This window comes from Pseudonaja textilis, chromosome 14 (assembly GCF_049901715.1).
Source record: "Pseudonaja textilis isolate UNSWEBS1 chromosome 14, rPseTex1.2, whole genome shotgun sequence".
NCBI classification, from domain to species: domain Eukaryota; kingdom Metazoa; phylum Chordata; class Lepidosauria; order Squamata; family Elapidae; genus Pseudonaja; species Pseudonaja textilis.
The window spans coordinates 6,243,477-6,270,011 of NC_142003.1; the positions used below are offsets into that span (position 1 = coordinate 6,243,477).

At 44.5% G+C, this 26,535-nt stretch overlaps 2 protein-coding genes across 7 annotated transcripts in view; one reads left to right on the forward strand and one right to left on the reverse strand.

Moving 5' to 3' along the window:
- Nucleotides 1-6,225, forward strand: part of GPRC5B (G protein-coupled receptor class C group 5 member B) — a 19,635-nt gene extending 13,410 nt beyond the window's left edge. For 4 of the 5 annotated variants that reach the window (XM_087942077.1, XM_087942076.1, XM_087942075.1 and 1 more), the window contains exon 4: nt 741-1,009. In XM_087942077.1, the coding sequence (XP_087798203.1) occupies nt 741-785 (45 nt within the window). In that variant the 3' untranslated portion in view covers nt 786-1,009. Of the gene's footprint in view, nt 1-740 lie in introns of all 5 variants that reach the window. The other variant, XM_026704266.2, reaches the window with a different exon arrangement.
- IQCK (IQ motif containing K) lies at nt 2,582-26,509 on the reverse strand. Of its 2 annotated transcripts, none has more exons than XM_026704265.2 (10): nt 26,420-26,509; nt 25,023-25,093; nt 23,131-23,281; nt 22,030-22,127; nt 19,513-19,565; nt 17,958-18,035; nt 12,389-12,473; nt 10,389-10,500; nt 7,269-7,414; nt 2,582-2,683 (listed from the first exon to the last, which is right to left on the reverse strand). In XM_026704265.2, exons 1-10 carry the CDS (start codon nt 26,481-26,483, stop codon nt 2,657-2,659), a joined length of 885 nt encoding a protein of 294 aa, XP_026560050.1. In that variant the 5' UTR covers nt 26,484-26,509; the 3' UTR covers nt 2,582-2,656. The 2 variants fall into 2 exon arrangements, with proteins under 2 accessions (XP_026560050.1, XP_087798205.1); XM_087942079.1 differs by lacking the exon at nt 2,582-2,683 and adding an exon at nt 6,313-6,398.
- Nucleotides 26,510-26,535: the final 26 nt, after the last annotated feature.

A 26,535-nucleotide genomic window follows, 5' to 3' on the forward strand; every position in this document is an offset into this window, starting at 1 on the left:
AAGTCCACAAGTCTTAAAAGTTGCCAAGTTTGGTGACCTCTGCAGTTTAGCCAAACCCCAATGAGGATATTTTGGGGCAGGTGGGAAGGTAAAAACAGAGCAAAGTGGGCTGTTATGTGTTGCTCACTCATGAAAAGGATATCTCATCCTTAGTAGGGTTCAGGAGTTAAAAATCTCTGATGAATTCAAGGCAGTAGAACCAAGCAAGTGAATATAGAAACCCGAGGATTTGTTTTCATTATTAATGGAAGAAAAAGAGGAAAAGAAAGAGCACAGGCAGTCCTTGACTTACAACGGTTCGTTTTTAGTGACGGTTGCAAAAGTTACAACAGCGCTGAAAAAAGTGATTTCTGGTTGTTTTTTTTCTCATGACCGTCGCCAGTATCTCCGTGTTCAAAATTCGGAGGCTTGGCAACCGACTCCTATTTATGACGGTCGCCGTGTGTCCCGTTTTTGCAACCTTCTGACAAGCAAAGTCAACGGGGAAGCCAGATTTCGCTTGCTAACTTAAGCACCGCGACGATTCATTTAACGGCGGTGGCAAGGAAGTTCGTAAAATAGGGCAAAGTTTCACTTCCCAGCCGTCTCGCTTAGCAACGGAAATGTTGGGCTCAATTGTGTGGCCATAAGTCAAGGGCTACCTGTGCAAAGCAGAGCTGTGTAATGGGATTGAGTTTAAAGCAGAGATTTTCTCAACGCTCCAAAATGCTTAATCGTGGATGTATTGTCCTTATTTCCAGATTCCAACTGCGCCACCAAGTTACACTGGAAGACACCTATGGTGAAAAGCTTAGAGGTCATAGAGGAAGAGAGAGAGAGAGAGACAGAATCCATTAACAAAAATTGATTTCCCCCCCAATCCCACCCCCCAAAGTGTGTGTTTTTCAGAGGGAGGAAATCCATCGGGGGTGTGTGTGTGTGTGTGTGGAAGGTCCTAGAAACCGATAGCTCTGAGTTCTTTTCTCCCTTTTTTTTTGTAATAAAATGAATAAACGAAACAAAAAATAAATATGAGCACTGTCAAATCGATAAGCTAACTATCAGGGACCTCCGCAAGGCGATAGAAGCTGACTGAACTTTACAAAGTAGACCTAAGCAACATTTCATATATATATAAGGAAGTGGGAAGGCTTTGGAAGGGGCAAAGGTCTTTCATTCATGCAATTGTGCTTTGTGTGTGGTCAACACAAAAGGAGGCCTTTTGGCTTCTTTGCTACTCTCTGAACAGCGTTCATGGGGGGGGGCATTTAGGGCAGGTGGGGTCTCCAAATCCGGCAACTTTAAGACTGGTGGGTTTCAACTTTCAGAACGCTGGCTGAGGAATTCTGGGAACTGAAGTCCACCCTTCTTAAAACTTTGGAGACCCCTGGTTTAGAGCAAGGCTTCTCAAGCTTGGCCCCTTTAAGACGGGTGGGCTTCACGTGGGCTGAGGAATTCTGGGAGTTGGAGTCCACCCTGTCTTAAAGGGGCCAACTTTGAGAAACGCCGAATTAGAGTAAGCTGTGGAGCTGCACTAGGGAACCTCGAGCGATGGGACAGGGTGCTACCCTCTCCACGCCCAAGGTGCTGGTGTGTGTGTGTGCGTGCGCGCTTGTGGGTAACCCAGATCAGGTGTCAACAGTGACCCAAAGTCAGTGGTGTCTTCGCAGGTGGTTCTGCTCTTCTTGAAACCTGACGAGCTTTCACCCAACTCCTCTTCTCCCAAGAAGCAATACAGAGCAGTTGGCCATTAGGGTGCATTTGGCAGGACCAAGGAAACCATCTGCCCGGCTGACCAAGGTCACAGAGGGGCAAAGTCTCGCCAATTGTATCTCCAGAAGGGGAAAAACTTCAGGTGCCAGACAGGTAGCTCAGGAGAAAGACCAGGAAGGGAGAAAGAGAACCCTCCAGGCTTCCCGAGAGTTTCCCCCCCAAAAAAGGAAGATGGTGGATCACCAAACGTATTGTCCTCATCACGAATTCAAACCTGAGGTCCTTCTCAGGCCAGGAAATCCTCTCCACAGGGGCGACCTTAAACCACCCCCCACTCTTCATTCCCCATCCTAGTTGAACACTGAAGCCTCATGGACTGCAACCTTGTTTTGCACATTGATTGCCTTTTCTCGTGTGTATCTGGAACGTTGGGTTATTATGGCTGTTACTACTATTATTATTATTATTATTATTATCCTTCGATCGTTTTCACACGGACGTTGAGAATATCTTCCTCTCCTCTCTCCTTCCCCCCCCGCCCCCGCTCCTTTGTCACACAACCCCCTAATTCTTTCTGCCTTTTCACATTGCTATGATTTCAGTGATGTTTGGTGAAGCATTCCTTTCGTGGGTGAGCATTTTAAAGCATGTAGATTTGCCATTTTTACATTCGGCTGGCTAGCTAGCACCTGCTTTCTGCTTTCCTAGAGACTAAAAAAAGCAAGTCCGATTGTTTGGTTGAGAGGTGTGTGCGTGTGTGCGTGCGCGTGAGCATTTGTGTGTATGTGTGTGAGAGACAGGCGGGGAAGGAGGGAGGGAGGGAGAGAGAGGGAGCGATTAATAAAAGCAGGACGGTATGAAATATCTCAAAGGATTCATTTTATTGTTTTGCACTTAGTCTAAAGCGATTCGCTTTGTAAATGGGCGATTGACAGTGGTAGCAGAAATAAGATTGCCGAATCCTTCAGATTTGCAAAGCTGCTCGCTGGTTCTTAGAAGAAAAAAAAAATGAAATGTAATCAATTGGTTTTTGAGGAATTTTTTTATTTTATTTTTCCTTTTCATGTCCCTGGTTTTCAATTTAACTAATTCTATCTGTTTCATCCTACTGGTTAATATACCCAACCTCACTGTCTGGGTAATAAATATATCTGTAGGGAATAAGGAGGTAAACTGTCCAAATGCTATTTTATATTATATGTCAGTTTCTTGCACTCAGACCTGTCCATTTTCAAAAGATACATTCTGTCTTCTCAGGAAAGATTTTGAATGAATCTCTCTCTGGCGTGCTAATTTTCTACATATAAATATTAGCATTAGGAATAATAATAATAATAATAATAATAATAATAATAATAGTAGTAGTAGTAGTAGTAGTAGTAGTAGTAGTATGATGTGAGGACATGCCATTATGTAATACCCTGAACCAAGAATTATTCTGAAAAATCTTAGATATCTGCTGTAGCACTAGTAAAGAGTCCATTTTACCTATAAGTGGTTCTAAAGGCAATCTTTATTCGGACTGAGGTATAGGGAATAGGGAATATAAACTCCTTGCCCCATCAAATTTGGTGCACTTTAATGTTTTGCTAACATTGTTTCTTTCTCTTTTCTTCCTGTTAAGAACTGCTTTCTTTGTTTATGGTTTACTTGAGTCTTGTTGCTGTTTGGCGGAAGGAAGGGCTAATAAAACACTGTTATTCATTTATGTATCCGCTCTAGTCAGCTCTGAATATCCTTGTTTAGTGTGGAAAAAAAGCAGAGTGTGAAAAAACCTTGAAATAAATGTGACGGTAGACGCCACGTCGGTGCGTTTTGCAAGGCACAACCGTTGGCATCACCTGGCTTATTTAGGAGGGTGTAACGGGTGTAAAACCAGCCAGTATGTGCAACACAGACACTTTTCTTTGTTCTATGAATTCTAAATTGCTCTTGTTGCCACGATCATTTTAGCAAGTTTAGTCTTTTTAAAAAATTGCCAAGTTAAAAAACAGCAATAATTTTTTGTGGCCCACACAGGCTTACGTACAAGAGGAAAAACCTGCATTGTTGCGTTCCGGGAATTTGCAAAATTTAACTTGATGTAAACCTGATTTCATTTTGTAAGATTGTGGGGAAACTGGATGTTCTCTTAACCTCCTGTTTAAAATACAAAGCAATATTTTTTAATAAGGTGGGCATTCGTTATATATAACGTTACCGTGGGTCTATGCAGGACAGAGATTTGATACGTGTGAAAATGGGGTTTTGAAACTATTTTTATTACCAAAATGCGCATGATGAACCTGGGGTAAACAGTTGGAATTAATTACTTTCCCCAGTTGAATGTGAACAAGAGGAAAGAGACGGAATTGTGCTGTTTTTAACTGGAGGAAAAGGCCACTTTTAGACGGTTCTGAGACTGTCCAATTTGTGTTTATTTTTCTTCTTCTTTTAGACAAGGAAGGATTTAGCGGTCCTCCTTCCCGTTAAATCAATGGCAGTTTGGGAGCTTAAAAGACAGGGTTGGACTCCTCCTAACCTCTCCTGTGAACCTGGGCCATGCCTCCTAGTGGTGGGAGGCGTGCCGATAAAACTATAAAGAAGGGATTATTATTTTCTCGAACTATCACTATTATTATTATTATTATTATCATTATTATTCTGTGATTTCTGATGTTTGCTGCTGCTGCTGCTGCTACAACTCTCCCCCCAAAACGCCTCTTGTTACAAACCGTTTAAAAGACACCCTTGAGTTGAGCTGTATCTCTTTGTGTTAAAAGTTGCAAAAAGTTGTATGGTGTTTGCTTTTTGTTCAAAATGTAGAGCATCTGGAGAGGCGCTTAACCCACGGGAAGAGAAACTAGCTGGGCTTTTCACAGCAGCTTGCTTTAGGAAGCATCAATATTATTCTGTGCTTTGTGACTGCCGATTAATGTAACTAGAAAAATACAGCAAATTCCCCAACGTAGAAAAGCACGCTAGAAGGCAATTTATACAGCAGTTGGGGAAATGAGCCGGATCAAATTTCCACCACCAACCCCGGCAAATTGGGAAGGTACAATTTGAACGTCAGATGCAGTCCGAGCAAGGCTGCTTAAGTTCCATGCTGGATTGTTTGGCAGAAGAGTGGTGGATTTTCCCTGGACTTGCAGAATTGGGCTGAAAACATCCAGCTGACCGCCAGATGGCAGCAGAGAGATAAGAGTTTTCTGAGCTCTTTGCAGCCATCTAGAGGAGGTCTTGATCCTTGCAGCCCAGATTCCGGAGCTCTGGCATCAAATAACAAATGCCACCCAGCGAAGGGTTGAAGGAAGGAGAAAAGTTGGGTAATGTTCTGTAAGTTTGAGGGAAGGCCGTTCTCCCCACGGAGAAAGCATGAAGAAAGCTTGTCTGCATAAAATGGGAGCCCCACCTCGGGCCTTTCTCCTTCTCTTCCAATTCTCGGGCTGGCTCCGGCTGCTTGCAAACTGCACCTTCTCAAAGCCGATAGCAATCTTTCCAGTGACTGGTCACAGTGCTGGGGCCTAATAAAACATTAAGCATGCTTTCATTCTACTAATCTTGGTGCATGTCCAGTGGTCTTAACTTCCTGTCAGCTGCACCCCTTTTCCACAGCTGAATAGCTTGGAGGACCACGCATGAAATATATATAGAAAACAGGGCTGGCCAATCGGGAGGGTTTCTGGCTTGACGTCATTGGCCCTGAGATATACCTCCATTTACATTCATCGACTGTCCATTTCCATTAAGCTTTCGTTCTGTGGGGATCAGATAGGTAATGAGTTCATGCTCAACCTTCTCAAGTTTGGTGCAAAATCAGGAGTCTTGGGCCCCCAGAATCCTCAGGAACATTGGCCACCCTGGTGGGGAATTCTGGGAGTTAAGAGTCCATGCATCTGAAGGGCATCCAAGTTTAGGAAAGAGAGTTCCACCATCATGGCTGATGTTTGAGAAGGCCTGGATTTCCATGTCTGAATCCTAAATTAAGCAAGGTGTTTTGCAATATTAACTGAAATCTGCTTTTGGGGAACATTGCTTTGGCTAATTTACTGCTCGAAGCTTCCGTTTTAAACTCAACGCAGCAGAATCAGAAGCAATTGTAGCCTTGATTAGGAGATTTGAGAAAAATATATATATATATATATATTTTTTTTTCTCAAATCTCCTATTATATATTATAATCTGACTACTCTTCTATCCCTATCAGATAACCCAACCGGTGCTTTTTATTAAAATGACAAGTGCTCTCTTCTTCTTTTGATAATATATGTAAATATTTATTAAATGTATTAATGTGCTTTTTTTTAATAACGTTCCCTCCTTCCCTGTCCTGTTGACCGTTGCGTACCATTTCATATTCTACATCCTCTGGAAAGGTTTTTGAGACAATCAATTGTGTACCATAATGGACTTGTACATAAAGAGATATGAAATTTAAACTAAACAAAAAGGAGAGTTATAAAGCCTGGGCAAGAAAGATACATTTTATTTTCAAAATGCTGTTCTTAATGAAGAAAATAAAAAAAATAAAGAATTACTATTTACTTACAATGGCCTGGTCATTGTTTTTTTTTTTCCTGTTTTGTTTTGTTTTGCTTAAAAGCTTTTGTGTGTCAATGTTTGTGCGGTGGGTACAGTTCAATGAGCACAGCTGCCGTCGGCTGAATTTGGTCCCAAGAGATTCTTTTTTTATTTTTACTTTATCCTTTCAGCTGCTAATGCTTCTAGAATTAAGGGGGAAGGAGAAAAGTACTTTGCATATTGGTCGGCCTAAAGCTCTTAGGGTGTTTTTCATAATAAGTTTGTCGTTAATTTAAAGGAACATATTCTTGGCGAGCACATCAGATGCTTGCAAACAGACTGCACACACTCGCTTTGTGACACAATTTGGGTGATGTTGAAATGGTTGGCAAGGATGACGTGTTTTCCCTGTGTAGCTACCAGACAGCAGCGGTTCTCAAAATATTTTTATCTCAGGACCCCTTTGCATTCTTAAAAATGCACCACTTCGGTTTATATGGCTTATATCTATTGATACTGTATTGAAATGAGAGCCAGTTTGGTGAAGGCACCAGGCTAGGAGATGGTGAGTTCTAGTCCTACCTTAGACATGAAAGCCTGCTGGGTGACTTTAGACCAATCACCAGGAGATGGTGAGTTCTAGTCCTACCTTAGACATGAAAGTCAACTGGATAACTTTTAGCCAATCACCAGGAGATGGTGAGTTCTAGTCCTACCTTAGACATGAAAGTCAACTGGATAACTTTTAGCCAATCACCAGGAGATGGTGAGTTCTAGTCTCGCTTTAGCCATGAAAGCCAACTGGATAACTTTGGGCATTTCACTCTCATTCCAACCCACTTCACAGGGTTGTGGTGGTGGAAAAAAAAAATAGGAAGAGGAGGAAGGTGTGTTGGATCCGTTCATATTTATAAAAACGATAAAGGTGGGATACAAATAAGTAAAATAGTTCTTGCATATTTAGGTCAAGGTCACTTCCCTTATGCCCTACACCAGCAAGCAGATGATTTGGGACCCTGAACCCATAATTCTGAAGAATACGACTATAATTCAAAGAGGCTGATGCATCTTACCTGGGATGAATTCTCTGCAAGCTTGGAGCTGCTAAGCTGGTCCTTATTAATCTTTGCTTTGATCTCAGGTGTCTTTGACCTATCCACCATTAGAGTTTTCGAGAGATTTGGACTGGCCTCCTCAGAGTCTTCCAGTTTGGTTCCCACTGAAAATACACGTTTTTGGTCTCTTATTATTAAAACCTTTTTTGGCAGTCAAAAAATGGAAAATATTCATATGCGGATGTTTAAAATGGGGTCTCAATTCTTGGTGACTTCTTAAATCGGGAGTGTCCAACCTTGCAATGTTTTAAGACTTGTGGACTTCAACTCCCAGAATTCCCCAGGAAAGCTGGTTGGGCATTCCCGGGAGTTGACAGTCCACAAGTCATGAAATTTGCAAGGTTCGACATCCCTGTTTTAGAGAGTCGCAGTGCTATAAAGTTTGAAAAGACTCGCACTAAGCCGTAATGTACGTTTCCAAGGCATTAAAACTGAGTTTATGTTGCTCTGACTAAATGAAACTTACTAGTGCTCTGTGTGATGCATGAACCTGGATAGAGGTGTATTTTTTAAAAAAAAAATCCCCAGGAAGATTGTACATTTCAGACTTACTACGATCTTCCTGGCTTTGGCGGTGCCTCTCAAAGCACAATTTCAAAGACACCTAGGCACACATAAACACATATACACGGAGAGAGAACTTGGAGCTCTGCAGCGGCATTGACCTCTCTATGGGGCTGTGGGGTTTGGAAGGCTGCATTCTCAGCTGCTACTGACCAGATCCAATGTCCGTGCCCTCCCTGGCACCTAAGTGGCACTGGATGCAAACACACTCTTTTAACATTCAGGCTCACGCAAGCATGTTGCTTGATTTTGAAAGGAGGGTCATGATTTTGTATGGACGGAGGCCGGTCAAGGGAAAAAAAAGACCAAATTAAATGAAAGGCTATCATTTGGTATAAACCAGGGGTGTCCAGCCTTGGCAACTTTAAGACTTGTGGACTTCAACTCCCAGAGACTTGTGGGCTTCAATTCCCTGGCTTGAGAATTCTGGGAGTTGAAGACCGTAAGTTTTAACGTTGACAGGTTGGACATCCCTTGAATAAATCCAAATATTTCTTTAAAAAAAAAAATTGTGCTTTTCTCCTTAGTATTAGTCAAAGTTCCAATTGTACAACATTGATATATATTGGCTATATCAATTCCCATCATACAGTATAATCTCTTTTGACTACATAATGTTATACCTCATGATTATAACTATTATTTTCTTACTTATACCATAATACGCTATTACTGAGCTTCTTAGATGACGTAGGATAGACAATTATCAGGCAGACTCCAGCCTCCACAATTCTCACGTCCTTTGGGAAGATATTAGTATTCCTAAACTTAGGAGAAGAATCTCAAGCATTCGAGAAGGAGAAAGCCGCATGCCTGTTCCAACGCACGACACATTGCCCATTGATACGTTTCCACCCTGAACCACAAAGTTTCAGGAAAGAGAATGGCAGCTTTTGTGCACATTTTGAATGAAGGCTGCTGTTTGCAAAGGACAGATGTGCCATTGTTTGGGTGGTGTGCAGGGGGGAAAACTTTCCCTGAATAAACAATTTTGTTATCATGTGATGGGCCACAAAGGAGCAGGCTTATGAAATCCCCACAAAGTTCAGTCTTGGGTCTGCCAACTCATAGTGAGTAAAAAAATGCCTTAAAAAAAAAGGAACGGTTCTTTTAAACAAACACAGTGCAAGCAAAAGGGAAATATTTTCCTTTTCATCTGATCATGTGAAAGGGGATTTTTTTTGTTTTGCAAGTTGAGGAGGGACGGGAAAACCTTTCCATCATCGCCATAACTTCAGGGAGAGCTGCTCCAATAAACAGTGAGTGAATATATCTGAGATGAAGGCACAAGGGCCAGTTGTCCTTGCAGAACAATGCTAGCACACAAGGGATGGTCATCAAGCGCAGTCATGATGTGCTTCTTATGCAAGGGATGAAAAACATGTTCGCATATGTCAAGAAAGAAAGAAAAGAAAAGAAAAGAAAAGAAAAGAAAAGAAAAGAAAAGAAAAGAAAGAAAGAAAGAAAGAAAGAAAGAAAGAAAGAAAGAACAAAACATTTTCTAACCCCTTTGTTCTTTGACACGTACTGGCTTCTTTCAAGACTGCACTTTTAAATTGCAAGAACATTTTACAGATTCTTAGGAAGACAGATACGGGGAGATTGAGAGGGAGAGGAAGGAGGGGGTGTATTTCTGTATTTCTCTAGTTACATCACTTCTTTTAGGTGGTGCTTATTTATTTTCCCCATCTTAGAATAGAATAGAATAGAATTCTTTATTGGCCAAGTGTGATTGGACACACAAGAAATTTGTCTCGGTGCAAATGCTCTCAGTGTACATAAAAGAAAAGATACATTCGTCAAGAGTCAAGAATCATCAGGTGCAACGCTTAATAACAGTCATAGAGTACAATAAGAATAGAATAGAATAGAATAGAATAGAATAGAATAGAATAGAATAGAATAGAATAGAATAGAATAGAATAGGATTCTTCATTAGCCAAGTGTGATTGGACACACAAGGAATTTGTCTCGGTGCAAATACTCTCAGTGTACATAAAAGAAAAGATACATTCGTCAAGAGTCAAGAATCATAAGGTACAACACTTAATAATAGTCATAGGGTACAATAAGCAATCAAATCATACTAGGAAACAGTCAATATAAATTATAAGGATACAAGCAACAAAGTTACAGTCATACAGTCAACAAGTGGGAGGGGATGGGCGATAAGGAGTGATGAGAAGGTTAATAGCAATAGTAGTGCAGACTTTGTAAATAGTTGGACAGTATTGAGGGAATTATTTGTTTAGCAGAGGGATGGCGTTCGGGAAGAAACTGTCCTTGTGTCTAGTAGTTCTGGTGTGCAGGGCTCTATAGCCTCTTTTTGAGGGATTGCAAATCTTGATAGCAAATCTTTCACTTATACACGAGTTGAATTTCCAAGCGTGGACTGTAATCCAATGGACTCGAACAGATACTGTTGAGAAAAGCTCATCTGAACTTATCAATCTGCCTAACGTTTTCAGCTGGGGCACCGACCCCCTTGAGAACTGACCATTTCAGCCTAATTACCTTTCTTTTCTTGATGGGCCCAGAATTCTCGGACACGTCGGTGAATGTTTTTTGTCTCCCGCAAATGTTTTTGCCACTGGCGTAATTCCTGAACTTCAGGATGACAACGGACCTAGAAATGGGAAATGTACGTGCCTGGGTAAGAAACTCTGGAGGTATCCGTGGCGTCAATCTCAAAGGTGCTTTTTCAAAAGGCGACTGGACTTCGGCTTCTCTTCCAAGAAGCTTCTTCGGTTCTCTGAAGAACTGAACAAAACTGAATAAGCTTCTCAGGTGAGAAGTGAAACATCTACAAGGAAAAAAAAATGAAGTCCAGATGCCTTTTAAAATAAGCACTTTTGGGACAACCGTGGCCTGGATGACTGAGGATCTCCACAGATATTTAGGAGTGATATTTTCTAACTGATTGGTACAAAGAAACCCGAGTAGACAACAGTGCGTCCATTTAACTACTGGCTGCGGTGTGATCTTTTGGGATCTTCCTTTATCCACCCGCCCACCCATCCATCCACCTCCCACTCTCCCTCTAACTGAACAGAGACTCATCAGGACAGAATAAGCTACCAATAGGATTACTTCTTATAATGGAAACTATCGGATGTCTGCTATGTCTGGCTTAAAATAGCAAGAGGAGTATAAGTAGCAAATCCCCAGCCGTATCCTTTTGGTTGACCTTCAAATCCAGATTGGGAGGATGTGTCTCAGGCAACCCACTCTTTCTGCTCTCCAACCCCATGGAGAGCTTTCCTGTGCCGAATAAAAGCAGGACAAGAAAGAGCACGCTGGGTCACAGCAATCAATCCCCCCACCCACCCACCAATCAATCAATCAACCAACCAAACATACAACTTCTCTAGTAGAGGATTAGAGCAAAGGCGCTTTAATCCACGCTATCATGTTTCCGGGAGAAGCTGGACAGAAAATCCACAAATGGGACATGCCAGCCAGAGGTCCTCCTCTTATAGTCCTCCACTGGGCTAGTTTTATCTCACGTGTTCTACGGGCTTACTCTGGAGCTGCTGTTCTCAGGTGAGCCTATTTCCTTTCCCAATGTCCCAAGCTGTTTTTGAGCCTCCAAACTGGAGGTCAACCAGAAGGAAACAAGTTATGGCCACCATGTTGCTACAGTGGCCATTTTGCTGAGGCTGCCTTCAACGTGCTTTTGAGTCTCCCGATTTTTTCCGGCACATCTGACTGATTTAGAGCCTCATTAGGTATGCCAGGACACAGATTCGTGGGTAAAACAACTAAAATCTTGCAACGTTTAGCTGGCAAAAGTCAAGGGATTGGGCATGGGCGTGTGTTTAAAGATTATTTATTTTTAAAGGACTTTGGGGAGGACTTCAGGAGGAGAAGTTGGGATAGACAATTGCCATCTCAAGGACAAGAGTTAGAAATATAAGAAGGCTGTCCTCTCATAAAGCATCTTTGTGTTTTCTTAGCTCTTCACTGCCTCTCGTTATGACTCATTACCCTTCATTTTTCTCTCCTACACTCTCTTTTTCTCCTTCCTTTTCAAATACCAAGTATCCTGTTCCTTGCTTATTCTTCTCCCCCAAGTTTGCTGAGTCCTTCGACCTTGTGACGTGTGTGGTTTTAATTAAATTATCATCTGGACCAATGTTTCTCAATCCTGGTAACTTTAAGATATGTAGACTTCAATTCCCAGAAGTCCACAAGTCTTAAAGTTGGCCAAGGTTGAAAAACACTGCCATGAACTAAACAAGACAAGGGACAACAGGACTTGAAGGTGTTCTTGGCCCCTGATCATATCTGCTTTTGAACATCTGGCATTGTGGGAAAGCAAAACTGAGTTTTGCACTATCGGCAACTTTCCTCTCACAACCATATCGCAACTGACCAATGGCTGCTATGCAAATCCGTAGTCCACCTGCACCTTTGTAGACATTTATAGCACTTGGGGTTGAAACCCTAAACAGGGGTTCCTCTTGAGTCTGCTGCCTGGAGGAAACATCCGGCAAATTATAGAGGGGTCTTACCCGATAACCTTTCCAGAAGGTTTGGATGATGTGGCTGGCATCTTTCTCAGTGAGCAGGAGAGACAGAGGAATGGGAGGCCTAGGACTAGAGAAAATATTTCCATTTCAAAATCATACATCTTTTCTTTATTAATTATTAATTATATCCCGCCCGTATTATTTTTACAAATAACTCACGTCGTCCTCCTCCTGTTTCCCACACAACAACAATCCTGTGAGGTGGGTTGAGCTGAAAGAGAGGGATTGGCCCAAAGCGATCCAGCTGGTTTTCATGGCTAAGGCGGGACTAGAACTCACCGTCTCCTGGTGATTGGCCCAGGATCACCCGGATGGCTTTCACATCAGAGGTGAGACTAGAACTCCAGTCTCCTGGTGATGGGACCAAAGTCACCCAGCTGGCTTTCATGCCTAAGGCAGGACTAGAACTCACCATTTCCTAGTGACTGGCCTAAAGTCACCCAGCTGACTTTTATGTCTAAGGTGGAACTAGAACTCACAGTCTCCTGATAAATGGCATAAAGTCACCCAGCCGGTTTTACATGCCTAAGACAGGACTAGAACTCAAAGTCTCCTGGTGATTGACCTAAAGTCAATTCTCCATGATGTTTACATCCCATCATTTTCCCGGGAGAAATACAAGCTTGTCCTTCCTAACATTGCAGTACGAATTCCTTCCATGCCGGCACTGGGCTTCGTTTTTCAAATCACAAGGCTCTTTCAGGGGAACCGATCCAAGACTAAAGTAGGAATGGGATGTAGATCACTCACGTCTGACAGGGAAGGGCTTCGTGTCCAGAAATCCAGTCGGCGGAGACCTCACCCATTTCCAGTCCAAAGGAGCCGAAGTCACCCCAAATCCATTTTATCCACTGGAACAGGGGGCCCCTACCTCAGCAACTTTAAGACTTGTGGACGTCAACTCCCAGAATTCCTCGGGCCAGCTATGGGAGTTGAAGTCGACAAGGCTTAAAATTGCCAAGTTTGGAGACCTCTGCACTGGAATATTAGTAACTGACTTTAGGTGGAATGGAAATAGGATATCGGCAGGCACAGGAGTGAACTGGGCAAGAGGGAATAAATTATTTGGGGCAGGAGACAATCCCAAGAGGAATCAGCTGAGAAAGCGGCTGTGCAGGGAATGTGCAAGGTGTGTTGGTTGCAAAAAATAAAAAATAAAAAATTACAAACACTCCCTGTGGAGCACCGGTCAATACAGCAAAAAGGCTCTGTCTCGTGTGCAATTGGATTTCCCAGAATGATCTGGCATCGCTCGGATGCCCTCAAGGGGCCAAGTTTTCAGCCAGAGAAGCAGATAAATCTAACGCTGGGAAGAAAAACGGGACAGCAGCTAGATTAACGATCGACGTCAGTGTGGTGTCTTCTTCTTTATGGCATCCACTGAGGCAACTTGGGCCAAAATAATGCCGGAGCCCGGAGATCTGTTTGGAAAAGGGTTGCCAGAAATATGAAATAAACAAATAAATAAATAAATCGGGCGGTCTGCAAAAGCACTCTTTGGTAAAATGAGCCAACTAGGGATGCTTGTCTCGGGTTTCTTGACCTTGCCTCCCTCCGCGGAGGACGACTCTCTATCGGATGCAACATTTGCCCCGAGATCTCCCCCGTACAGATCCCTTGATCTGCCATCCCGCCCGCCATCCTAGCGTACAGATCCCCTGGTGGATAACTCTTGGCTTGTTGATGCAAATCGAAGATGCCAGGCGCAGCTTGACGTTCATCGGGGTTGACAGGCCGAAAGCTGCAGCCCTGCAGGGTTTCTTGTGCCGATGTTTCGAGGCAGCAGAGCAACCCTCCCTGCACGTTCCCTTCCCTGATTTGGGACAAATGCGGGGCGGGGGGTGGGGAGGGCGGGTTGACGTGGAGACACTGGGACACGGTTGGGATTTGTTCGTTTTTTATTTTATTTTATTTTTTTGCGGGGGTCTGGGATTTCTTTCTCGGCGCTTAACCAAAGAAGAGTCTGCTCGGAATTTAGGGACAAGCTGCTTGACAGCTTTGTTGACGGGTGTCTTGAATTAAAGGAAGGGGAAACCGAGACAAAACAGCACCAGCAGCAGAAGAAGAAGACCTGGAAAATAGCGTGCAAACTTGAGTGGCCCAGATGGGAAGGGAGCTGCTGTGGCTTAAGAAGAAGAAGAAGAAGGAGGAGGAGGAGGAGGAGGAGGAGGAGGAGGAGGAGGAGGAGGGAGGAGGAGGAGGAGGAGGAGGAGGAGGAGGAGGAGGAGGAGGAGGAGGAGGAGGAGGAGGAGAAGAAGAAGAAGAAGAAGAAGAAGAAGAAGAGGAGGAGGAGGAGGAGGAGGAGGAGGAAGAAGAAGAAGAAGAAGAAGAAGAAGAAGAAGAAGAAGAAGAAGAAGAAGAAGAAGAAGAAGAAGAAAGAAAGAGAGAGAGAGAGAAAGAAAGAAAGAAAGAAAGAAAGAAAGAAAGAAAGAAAGAAAGAAAGAAAGAAAGAAAGAAAGAAAGAAAGAAAGAAAGAAAGAAAGAAAGAAAGAAAGAAAGAAACTGGGAAGGGTAACAAAATACAAAGACCTGCAAGTAGAAATGGAGTGACCGTGGCAAAAGAAAGCAAGCAAAGGTTTGTGCCAATAGCAACAGGCACCTTTGGTGCAACCCCCAAACATCTGGAGCACCAGATCATCGGCATTGACGGCATCCCCATCAGTCAATTGCAAAAGGCAGCTTTACTTGGAACAGCTTACGTCCTGCAACGATACCTCTAATACCACCAAACATCAATATTTGCCTATCCCAGGTCCATGGCTGGCTGGGGGATTCTGGGAGTTGAAGTCCATACATCTTAAAAGTTGCCTAGGCTGAGAAAGGCTAGTATAAGCCCAATACACTTTCTGCACTTCAAAATGCCTCCGATCCAGTGTGGACGTGGCTTAAAACCCAATCCTGAGTGTTCTTCTCTCCCCTTTTCACTTCTTCAGTTTTCAATCCATTTGTCTTTAATCCATTGTCTGAATGCAATAAAAGGTCATTCCGAGTTATTCCGTCAGCTTTCAGTGGTTGGATTGTTCATCTTTATTCCATTGTTAATTTCAAGCTGCATTTTAATTTTATTTCTCGCGGTCTGCTTGTTTTAAACCTCGTTAACCCCCTGGAGAGTTTCCTTGGAGAAGGAAGGCGGGAGTATCATTCGACCGTGCAAATAAATACAATTTTAGAAACCGGGTTACGCACACCTTGGCTTCCTGTGTGTTTTACAGATCAGGACTTCTTTAAATAAAGAGAGAGGAATCGGTAAGCATCCTCAGCATTACGCCCTAGAAGCCGGCCCAATATCAGGGACTTGAAAAGGAATTATTAGGCTACCAGCTGGTGTAAGGACAGGCAGACGGATGATATTCAGAAACAGAATAACAGAGTTGGAAGGGACCTTGGAGGTCTTCTAGTCCAACCCCGCCCTGGTCAAGCAGGACAAATGGTTGTCCAATTTCTTCTTAAAAACTTCCAGTGTGGGAACACCCACAAATTCTTCTGACAAGTTGTTCGGCTGATTGATTGTTCTCGCTGTTAGGAAATTCCTCCTTAGTTCTAGGTTACTTCTCCTTGATCAGTTTCCATCTGTTACTTCTTGTCTTGCCCTCAGGTGCTTTGAGGAATAGGCTGTTCCCCCTCTTCTTCTTCTTCTTCTTCTTCGGGCAGCCCCTCAAATACTGGAAGGCTGCCATTGTCTCTTATCATTCATCAGACCAAGCGAATGCAAAGCCACTCAGCCATGCCAAATTAGCCCTGAGGGTCAATTGAAAACTAGCAGGAGGGATGGGAGCTGTAAAGGCGACCCAGACTAGCAGACTTGGGGGGTGGGGGGTGGGCATTAGAATATGAAAAGGAGAAGGGAGTGGGATGGGAACGCCGGCCGCCGCCTGGACGAACACTTGACATACTTCCCACCCGCTTCCCAAAACGTGTGAGCGAAACAAAAGTAAATAGCAGCCATGTTGACGACACGGACGGAGGGGGTGGTGGAAGCAAGCCGGAGAGAAATTCTTTGGAGGATACAGAGAATGAGAGTAGGATATGACAAGCGGCCCGCCTGATGAGGTTCTGACAATCTTGACAATGCCAGCTTACTGAAGGGCATCGTCACCTGAGTCGGATGCCCGCTAGGAACCAGCTGGCTGTGGGCAAGTGACACAGGAAGCCACCCCGCCCACGGAGAAATGTCTTGGCGATTTCCTTTTCATGGCCTGGCCCTATGGGCCCTGGGTGAATTTGAATGCGAGGCCCGGCCAGCTGAATATGGCACAATGTTCTTATTATATCCTCCCTCCTGTCTTCCTTCCCGGCAGCATCCTGGATGTCTCATAACCATCCACGAAGTGCAAAGGGGCCAATTGCACTCCAATCATCGTCCCAGTCAGGATGGAGTCAGGATAGGGAAACGCAACGGGCGCTCTTAGGAGCAGCATTAAGAATGAAAACCCACATACATCAGTGTAAAACAGGGCCTCGAGGTTCTTATCCCAGAGGAACTTGGTTTGTTTATGTGTTGGGTTTTTAATCATGCCTTTATTAACTTATTGCCCAGAGGATCATGGGTTGCCCTCTCCCCTCTTTGGAAGAGCTTTATAGCCCCCGCTGCCTTAAGAACTTTCAAAACATTCTCAAAGATCCAACTCATCCTGGCACTCTTTTTTTGTTTTTTTTTTTGAACTATTACCATCTGGAAGACGGTACAGGATAATAAAAACAAGGACAAATAGGCTGAAAAACAGCTTCTATCCCAGGGCAGTAGCTCTGTTGAATTCTACTGTACAGTGCAATATTAATGTAATATCAGGGGTTTTCAATTCAATTGCATAGAATGCGAAGGATGTTTGTGTTTTATTTTTATAGTTATAATGTACACTGGAGATGGCATTTAATTTCGTTGTACGAGGTGCAGTGACAATTGAAAAATAAGCTGAACTAAATTTATAGGTAATTCAAGTGTGAACGTCTGTGATACTCCTTGCTCTACCTATTTTCCCCTGTGCTGAGAGTGACTAGAACTCCCAGTCTCCTGCTGATTGGCCCAAAGCTATCCAGTTGGCTTTCCTGCTTAAGGTGGGACTAGAATTCACCGGCTCCTGGTTTCTGGGCCTAGAGAAACTTGTGTCCCTGAATGGCAGGGATTCCATTATCCTACATTCATTCTACTTAGAACGATAAGCCAGCCAGAATTGCTTACTTGAATTAAATTCATTAATGAATTTAATTGTTAAACAAACAGCAGTATGTGAGTCAATTCAGTCTATCCCTTACCCAAGACACAAAAACTCCAGGCGAGTCCCTCTCACTCGGCCCTAGGAAGGAGCCAGTGGCAAACCACTTCTGAAAAACGTAGTGAAAATTCCCTTCCCTTGTGCAAATACATCTAGGAAAATACATTCTTGGCAAGGAAGCGATGGCCGTATTAACCTGTGTATCGGAGGGTTGTGATGGCGTTGACGGAAGAAGAAATGGAAACTGAAAAGAGACACGTGGGTTGCGTTTCGTTCTTTCACAGAAAAGCAAGCACGGCGAAAGACGGGAAGTGGTGTAAACCACGAGGAATACTTACTGGTCCTTTAACCAATCCTTCACAAAAGGGATCTCGAAAAATTCCACGAAGGGCTCATCTCGTCTCTTCGCGTTGTGGCTGGAAGGATCAGCATCGTGGGGAAAAGCAGACACGCATAAAACTGAGAGTGATGACTAAGCGTACAGGCAGTCCTCAAATTACGGCCACAATGGAGCCCCAAATTTCCATTGCTAAGTGAGACATTCATTGAGGGAGCTTTGGCCCCGTTTTACGATCTTCCTTGCCGCAGTTAAGTGAATCAAGTTAGTAACACTTGATTGTGTCAACCCTGAAGCTAGCACTTCAGTGTCAGTCCTGAAGCTGACCTGATCGATAGGGAGAGTATTAACTCATAAAATATTTGTATGGTCTTTTTAGAGTTGCCAACAAAAAGGGAGAGGGGATCAGTGGACAGCTTGCATTCCATAAATGTTTTCAAAGATAGTTTCTAGGTGACTGAAGTTTCGGCCTTAACTGGAGAGCATGATTGATGACACTGGGCTATGGATGTGTCCCATTGGAGAATATGAATTACAATACACCCAGAGGGGTGGGGGAAAACCAGGATCAAGGGTGACAATGAATTATGTGCCTCAGAGTCGGCTGCACCCAGGCAGTGCCAGCATGTCTTCTCCTAATAAATCTTACGTTTTGGAAGTTCGGCTAGAGACTCATGATTTAAATGGGGGGAAACTGACAGAGCCCTGACAGCGGGGGAGATTTGAGATAGAAAGGATGCTTAGCCAAAACAAAATATTTTCTCTTGAGAACCAAGGACATTCTCGCGCCTGGTTGGAGGAAGTGATGCCATCCAGTTGCCAATCTGCACCGTGATTGGACCATGTGACCGATGGTTTTGAGCAGTGGTGGGATTCAAATTTTTTTTTACTACCAGTTCTATGGGCGTGGCTTGGTGGGCGTGGCAGGGGAAGGATACTGTAAAATCTCCAGTCAGAGGTGGTCTTTGCAGGTTCTCTGAACTACTCAAAATTTCTGCTACCGGTTCTCCAGAACTGGTCAGAACCTGCTGAATACCCACCTCTGGTTTTGAGAAAGTAGAAAAACTTTTACTTTTAATTAGGTGAAAACCGCGGGAGACTTCAGAGTCGGTTTTCACCAGATCTGTGCCAACATGGTCCTTCCAATAAAGCTTTTCTTTGAGGGATCTACCTGCCTCGGAGTTTTGCTTGATATGGGTCTCTTACATGGAACCCTGACAACAAGGTTGTTAAACGAATCTGGCTTCCCCGTTTGACTCTGCTCATCAGAAGGTCACAAATGGGGAACACGTGACGCTGGGACACTGCAACCGTCATAAATACGAGTCAGTTGCCAAATGCCTGACTTTTGATCTCAATGACCATGGGGACGCTGCAATGGCTGTAAGTGTGAAAAATGGTCATAAGTCACTTCTTCAGTGCCGCTGTAACTTCGAACGGTCACTAAACGAGCTGTTGTGAGTCGAGGACGATCGGAATTGCTCTCTGCTTAGGAGGAGGAGGAAAAAACATAACGGAACCATCTTCAAATACTGAACCCTGAGCAAGAAACTTACTTGTATAGCCACTCTGTCAGGAAATCAAGAGCGATAAATCGTGTCTGTTTCCTCTGGAAGAACAGAAGAGACATCAAGTTCAGGAAAACAATGATGAGAAACGATAGGAGGTGTTATTTTTATTCTACTTTCTCTCCAAAGGGCAAGTGGACATTGCAACGGAGGCCACGTTCCAACAGATGAAACGAGGGAGGGCATCCACGGGGCAACAAGGGAGGGTATAGGACCACGCCATATGCCCCCCTCTCTCTCTCTCTCTCTCTCAACCCATCCCACCTCACGGGGCTGCCATGGTGGGGAAAATAGGAGCAGGAAGGAGCATGGGGTGTGTTTCTTTGTCACCTTGAGTTGTTTATAAAAATAATGGTGGGCTATAAATATTCATGCAAATGATGGTATTTATGGGCTGTGATTGCATCAGCTGGAGGTAATAATGGCAACTGTATGAATATGTCCTTGTGTCCCAGGGAGAACGAATACATGGGTGCCCGACTGATGACCATTTGAGTGTTCGACGTTATGACGGTCCTGAAAAAAGTGACTTAGGGCTGGTCCTCGCGCTTATGACCTTCACGGCGTCCCCATCAAAGAATGATCAAGAGAAGGAGAGGGAGGGAGAGAGGAAGAGTAAGAGGGGGCAGAGAGAGAGAGAGGGAGGAAGGAGGGGAGAGAGGGAAGGAAGAGAGAGAGAGAGACAGATACAGAGAAGGAAAGGGGGGAGAAAGAGAGATAGAAGGAAAGGGGGGAGAGAGAGAAGGAAGAGAGAGAGGAGGAGAGGGAAAGATAAAGAGAGGGAGGGAGAGGGATGGAAGGAGAGGGAGAGAGGGGGAGAGGGAGAAAGAGAAAGAGAGAGGAGAAAGTGACAGGAGAGGGAGAGAGAGAGGAGGAGGAGAAGAAGAGAGGAGTGAGGGAGGGGGAGAGAGAGGGGGAAGGAGAGAGAAGGAGAGAGCCGGGGAGGGAGAACTCTCATCTAGACAGTTATGTCTCCAGGCTCCCTTGGGGAGATTAGCGCATCATCTTTCCAGTATAGATTCAATAATGGATCGAAACGGATGGCTCTCCTGGAATGAGGAGGTCCCGGCAGAGCCACCAAAAGCGTTAACAGCCTTACCGTATTTATTTTTCAGGCTCGGCTCGGCTGCCTTTAAAGAAAGCAAGAAGGCCAATTTCTGCGCACAGCTGGGCTGGGTTATGCACACCCGGATATGCACAGGAAACCTCCATAACAATGTGCATTGTTCACCGGCAGATGGGCTGCACACTATTTTCCACGAGGAGAATTATGCTCCCATTCTTGACGGGTGTTTGCGTTACACTCGGGAACACAATGCAGGGGCCTCGGATCATTTTCTGCCCCTCTGCTTGCTTTATTTTACAGATACGCCCACCGCCACAGATGCTCTTTTGCACAGTTCAGGACTCCTAGTGAAACACGTAACCTCATAACCTGTGTTTCTGTGGCTAAGTGAGGTGGTTGCTAAGGGAGTTTTTGCCCCATGTTAACCATCTTTCTGGCTATGAGCCATTAAGCGAATCGCTGCAGAGGTGAAAGTTAGTAACACGGTTGTTAAGTGAATCTGGCTTCCCCCTTGACATGGCTGGTCAGGTGGTTGCAAAAGGTGATCACGTGACTTCAGGACACTTCAACCGTCATAACTATGAGTCAGTTGCCAGTTTTGATCTCAGTGACCCTGGAGACGCTGCAATGGCTGTTAAGTGTGAAAAATGGACGTAAGTCACCTTTTTTTCAATGCCATTGTAACTTCGGCCACTAACCAAACTCTTGTAAGGCAGTCCAGAAAAACAACAAAGAAGTTTAAAAGATGGAAATGAAGGCTTGATAAGGTTAATGTTCTGACCAAGAAACCAGGAACTAGGATTGTTCAAACGAATGCAGGTTTACGGCATGCTAGCTCTGCTCTCTACAAGAATCTGAACTACTAACGGTCAAGGCAAATTGGCGGCAGATGACGGTCAATGGAATTCAAATTGGGTTGGGCTTAGAACTCTTGTGGGTGTGAAAGGACTCCGAACTGATGATGCATTTCACTCAGTAGTGGGATTCAAATTTTTGGACTACCGGTTCTGTGGGCGTGGCTTGGTGGGCGTGGCAGGGGAGGATATACTGCAAAATCCCCATTCCTTCCCCACCCCACTAACCTGCTTTCCAGCTCTGTTCTCCTGTGCAGGGCAACCAAAGAAGACCCAGCCGATCAGCTGGGACTCGATGGGAGGCAGAGGAGAGATGGGGTTGGCGGGGCCCGTCAGAGGCGGGATTGGCCGGTTCTCAGAACTGCTCAAAATTTCCACTCCCGGTTCTCCAGAACTGGTCAGAACCTGCTGAATTCACCACCTCTGATTTGACCCCTCCCCTGGGTCCTGCCTGGCCATAATAGAACAACAGAAGGTTGGAAGGGGACCATGGAGGCCTTCTAGTCTACCTCCTATAAAAACCATCAAGGTGGCTTTGCGATTCTGGAAGGTCACACATCCTTCTGAGAACGATTTTGGACTCACCTCAAAACATCTTTGCTTCTTGGCTTCGTGCAAGAGTTCTACCATGCCGGGAAGAAGCACTGGGAAAATGTAGCATTCCAAGAATTCCCTGGGCGTACCTGGACAGATCAATGTTTGCTTTTACAACCATGTAAATATTAAGTCTGTTCCATTTACATATCATATAACAAGCTCTCTGGTTCACGGTCCCATTTCTTCCCTCCCTAGTCGCTACACTTAATTCTTTTAACTTTCTCCTCTCGTCCGTTGTAAGCCACCCAGAGTCACCTAGGTGCGAGTTGGGGGGGGGGGAGCTCTATAGATTTATTAAATAATTGAACAAATAATTACATTTTTTTTCTATTCCCTCCTTCCATCTTCCACCCAGCTAGGCCTTTCGACAACCACCCACCTCACAGGGTGCAGGGAAAATAGGAGCATTATGTACCTTCGCTGCCTTGAGTTATTTGTAAAACTTAGATAGGTGGGATTAAAATCTAATCAATAAATACAGTTAGTTTTTTGACGTTACAGATAAGCTCTTGATGTACAATCTCAACTGAGCCCAACATTTCTGTTGCTTAAGTGAGGCAGTTGTTAAGTGAGTTTTGCCCCATTTCACGGCCTTTCATTCCACAGTTGTTAAGTGAATCAATGCAGTTGTTAAGTTAGAAACCCAGTTGTTAAGTGAATCTGGCTACCGCCCCATTGCCTTTGCTTGTCAGAAGGGGGATCTTGGGACCCAGGGGCCCTGCGACCGTCATAAATATGAGTCGGTGGCCAAGCGCCCGAATTTTGATCACTTGAGCGTGGGGGAACGGCAGTGGTTGTAAGTGAGAAAACTGATCATAAGTCCCTTTTTAGTGCCGTTGGAACTTTGAACCGTAAGTCGAGGACTACCCGTGAACGTGTTTTTGTCCGTTTTTTCTTTCTGCATCTCTGTTTGAAAACTTGCAGTAAAAATAGCTGAACGTGGGCAAACCAACCCCGACTCCACAGACTGCAACGAGGAAACGGGCAGAAATCGAGGTTAAGACTGGTTGTCCCTTCCTTTCCCTCGCTTCCTCTTCAAAAGGAGTCCCTCATAAAGAAAGAGGAGCTTGCACAAGGACAGCGGCGTACATGTTTTTAAGTCGGGGGGTTCAGGAGCTATCAGCGCAGAAAGAAGAGACAGGGTCTTCTGGGGCAGCGCTTCCTCCGTAATCACAGGCTTGCTCTCAGCTCCACTCAGCTCCGGCAGCTCTGGCAGTGGCCCAGCAGCAGTGGGAACCTGCTGAACACCAAAAACAAAGAGATAAATGCCTGTCTTCAATGTAAATAAACACCAGGAAGAACAAAATGAAGGTTTGATTCTGAACCTACTCTGGAGGAGGAGGAGGAGGGGAGGGGGAGGAAGGGGAGGAGGACTGCGACTATGGAGTCCTTGGTGCTCTTTGAGCTTGGTGGCTTTCTTGCAGATGTTTCTTGACCCAACTAGGTAACATCTTCAGTGCTAGTGAGCATAGTGGGGTTTGCTCTCTATTTATGTACAGTGGCTTCCCTATCAGTATTAGTGGGAGAGTTGTTTTCTTCTTGTTGGTTCTTTGATTAGGTTGTTGCTTATTACTTTGTTAACCTTGATTAGTTTACTTACTTTAGCAAAGCACCGCCTCGCCAGCAATCAACACGCAAATAAGCAGAGGTTAATACCAAGATTAACACTAGACCGACAATATAGCAGTAAACAACATCCCAATCAAAGAACTACCAAAAAAAAAACACCTTCCACCAACACCGACAGGGTAAGCCACTTGTATGTGAACAGAGATCAAACCCCACTACCTTCTAGCACTGATGATGTTATCTAGTTGGGTCATGAAATGTCTGCAAGAAAACAACCAAGCTCAGAGAGCACCAAGGGCCCCACAATAATTCTTTAAATGATGATTTCTCCGTCTGGATACCCTCCACAAAATGCGGGGTGTGTTTTAACTCCCAGGAATCTCCGGCCACCTTGGGAAATTCTGGGGGATGAAACTGTACGTCTGGAGTGTGCCTTGGGGAAGTTGATCTAAAGGGTTAGAAATGTATCTTCCTGGATTGAGTGCTTAGGTTTCTTGGTTTGATCCAGGCATTAGCCAAACTTCCAAGATCAGGAATTTATAGAGCACGTGTTTAAAGAGTCACATATAAGCTTCATTATGGGAGGAAAACAATAATTAAATGATCATTAGGGAAAAGAGTTCTTAATAATAAGGATTCTGGTATTTTTAATTTTTTTTTAGATAATGGGGGGAAAAGGGGAATACAGAACTTAGGGGCGACTCGCAGTTTTTCTGATTAAGACCAGAATCTGAAATATGTAAGGACACATAGAAAACCAGAGCCGAGTGTAGCTCAAGAGGGCTGATTCGTAAGGACGAAGCTGGCTGCAGTGAACCGAGCCTGTCAGTTCATATTAAGACATATAATGTACAAGCTGCAAAATGAGATTTGCTACATAGGGGAGGGCTGGCCCTTCATGGCAGACAGGCATGCAAAAATAACTAAATTCAGCTTCTGGCATCTCCAGGCAAAGCTGGAGGAAAATCATGGGGTGGGGTTGACAAGACTGAGCTGAATAGCTCAGAAGCTCAGCACAAACCCCGACAGGCAATTTGGATTTGGAAACACACCACAAGCCAGGATTCCCAATTTGGATTACATGCTACCATGCACCTGACCTCTTTAACAGACCTTTGGTGTCCATTCTTGCCTAAGACTTGTGGACTTCAATTCCCAGAATTCCCCAGCCATTATCACATCTCGCTTGTACAACAGCCTCTTTTTTCCCCACTTTGAAATTGAAATACCTCAAATACCGTAATCTTTCACAAGGTTCTATGCACAAGGGCTGTGTATCTATAATAACAATCTTTTGGCAATGTTGTATGGGAATATTTATCTTCTTGGTTTTTTTAAAGAGCATAAAAGAGTTCCAGAATTTTTTTTTTAAAGACATGGAAGAGAGCCACTATCTGGATTTTTCTTTTTACCTGTAAGGCAGGTGGAGGTACCTCTTTCTTTTCCAAGTGATCCGGATGAACAGGCTGTTGGGCTTCAAATTCTGTTGTTTGTTTGTTTTCAAGAAAACAAAAGAGAAAATGAAAGGGACAAAGAGAAAAGGCAAAGAAATTAACTCACGGAATCCTATTTGGAGGATTAAAGATCAAGATTTTTAATTTGTTGCCATTTCTGGAAGCCCTTAAAGGATTTTTTTGGCTAAATTGGAATGCCCTGGCTTTGAAGATTTGTTTATAGAGATAAGATAGGGAAATTTTTTTTTCCTGGTTGTCCTTTTAAAGAAAATGATGTTGCTATGTTAAAAGGAAAACCAAAGAATACAGAAACTGATTATTAAGAGCCGCAGCGGCACAGTGGTTAGAATGCAGTACTGCAGGCTACTTCTGCTGCCTGCCTGCAATTTGGCAGTTCGAATCTCACCAGGCTCAAGGTTGACTCAGCCTTCCATCCTTCTGAGGTGGATAAAATGAAGACCCAGATTGTTGGGGGACAATAGGCTGACTCTGTAAACTGCTTAGAGAGTGCAAAGCACTGTGAAGCGGTACCGCTATTGCCAAGTGCTATTATTCAATGAAGGCTAAAATACATGCTATTCCTGGTAACTCAAGACTGACTCCAAGGCACTAATCAAATCTAATCCGGTCTGGTGTATAGTCTTGGCACGGGCATCCACACACACTAATGCAATATTTTTCAAACTTGGCTAACTGGAGGACCTGTGGACTTGAAAAGTTCCCGCATGCCTTCCAGTGGCCAAGTTGGAGAAACACCCCACTAAACAGAAATCAGAAGTTGTGGGAGCTTCGTCCCGGGAAGCTTTCCAGAAGATACTGGACTGCCATCTGTCAGAAACAGTGTAGGTAGGGTCTCCTGCTTGGAGGGAGGGCGGGTTGGACTAGATGACCTACAAGGTCCCTTCCAGTTCTGTTCATCTGTGCAAACCAAAGCTGAAAGTAACCAAGGCTGTCCCATTCATTCCCTTCGGGGGGTGGGGTGGGGTGGGGTGTCTTTCCAATAAAAGCTAAGTGTGCGCGGACCTCTATTTCTGCTCCCCAGTCATGCTTGTCCTCCCCAAGGAGAAGCACGCCTGTTTGCACATACACACACACGCACACCCTTTGGGGGTGCAAACTGGGCTCTTCAAAGCTTTGCACGCTCAGCAAAGCCCTGCGAACTTTCCAAGCTCTCTCTGCCGCCACCTGCTGGCCGCCCACAACTCTGCAAGCCAGCATCCCTGAGTCAAAAGACTCCCCCATTAAGGATTTGGGGATACTTTCCCCACACACACACACATACACGAGCCAACCTGTCCCCCCCCCCGCCGGGAACCCCTCCCCGGTTAACGACTTCATTCTCCGCCTCTCCCCACCTGCGCAAATTTCCTCCCAGAGGCTCCGCACCGGAGCCTCCTCAGCGGCGGCGGGAGAAGCCATGGAAGGGCCCCGAGCGAGGGAGCCGTTGCTAGGCGACGGCAAGCCGCGTCTC

Excerpts from the sequence above, each read along its gene's own strand:
- IQCK (XM_026704265.2), bottom strand. The coding sequence starts at position 26,483 with ATGGCTTCTCCCGCCGCCGCTGAGGAGGCTCCGGTGCGGAGCCTCTGG. Across the intron at positions 25,094-26,419 it reads CTGGGAGGAAATTTGCGCAG|AATTTGAAGCCCAACAGCCT; the intron begins GTGGGGAGAGGC and ends AACAAACAACAG. Across the intron at positions 10,501-12,388 it reads CCTTCTGGAAAGGTTATCGG|GTCCGTTGTCATCCTGAAGT; the intron begins GTAAGACCCCTC and ends TCCCATTTCTAG.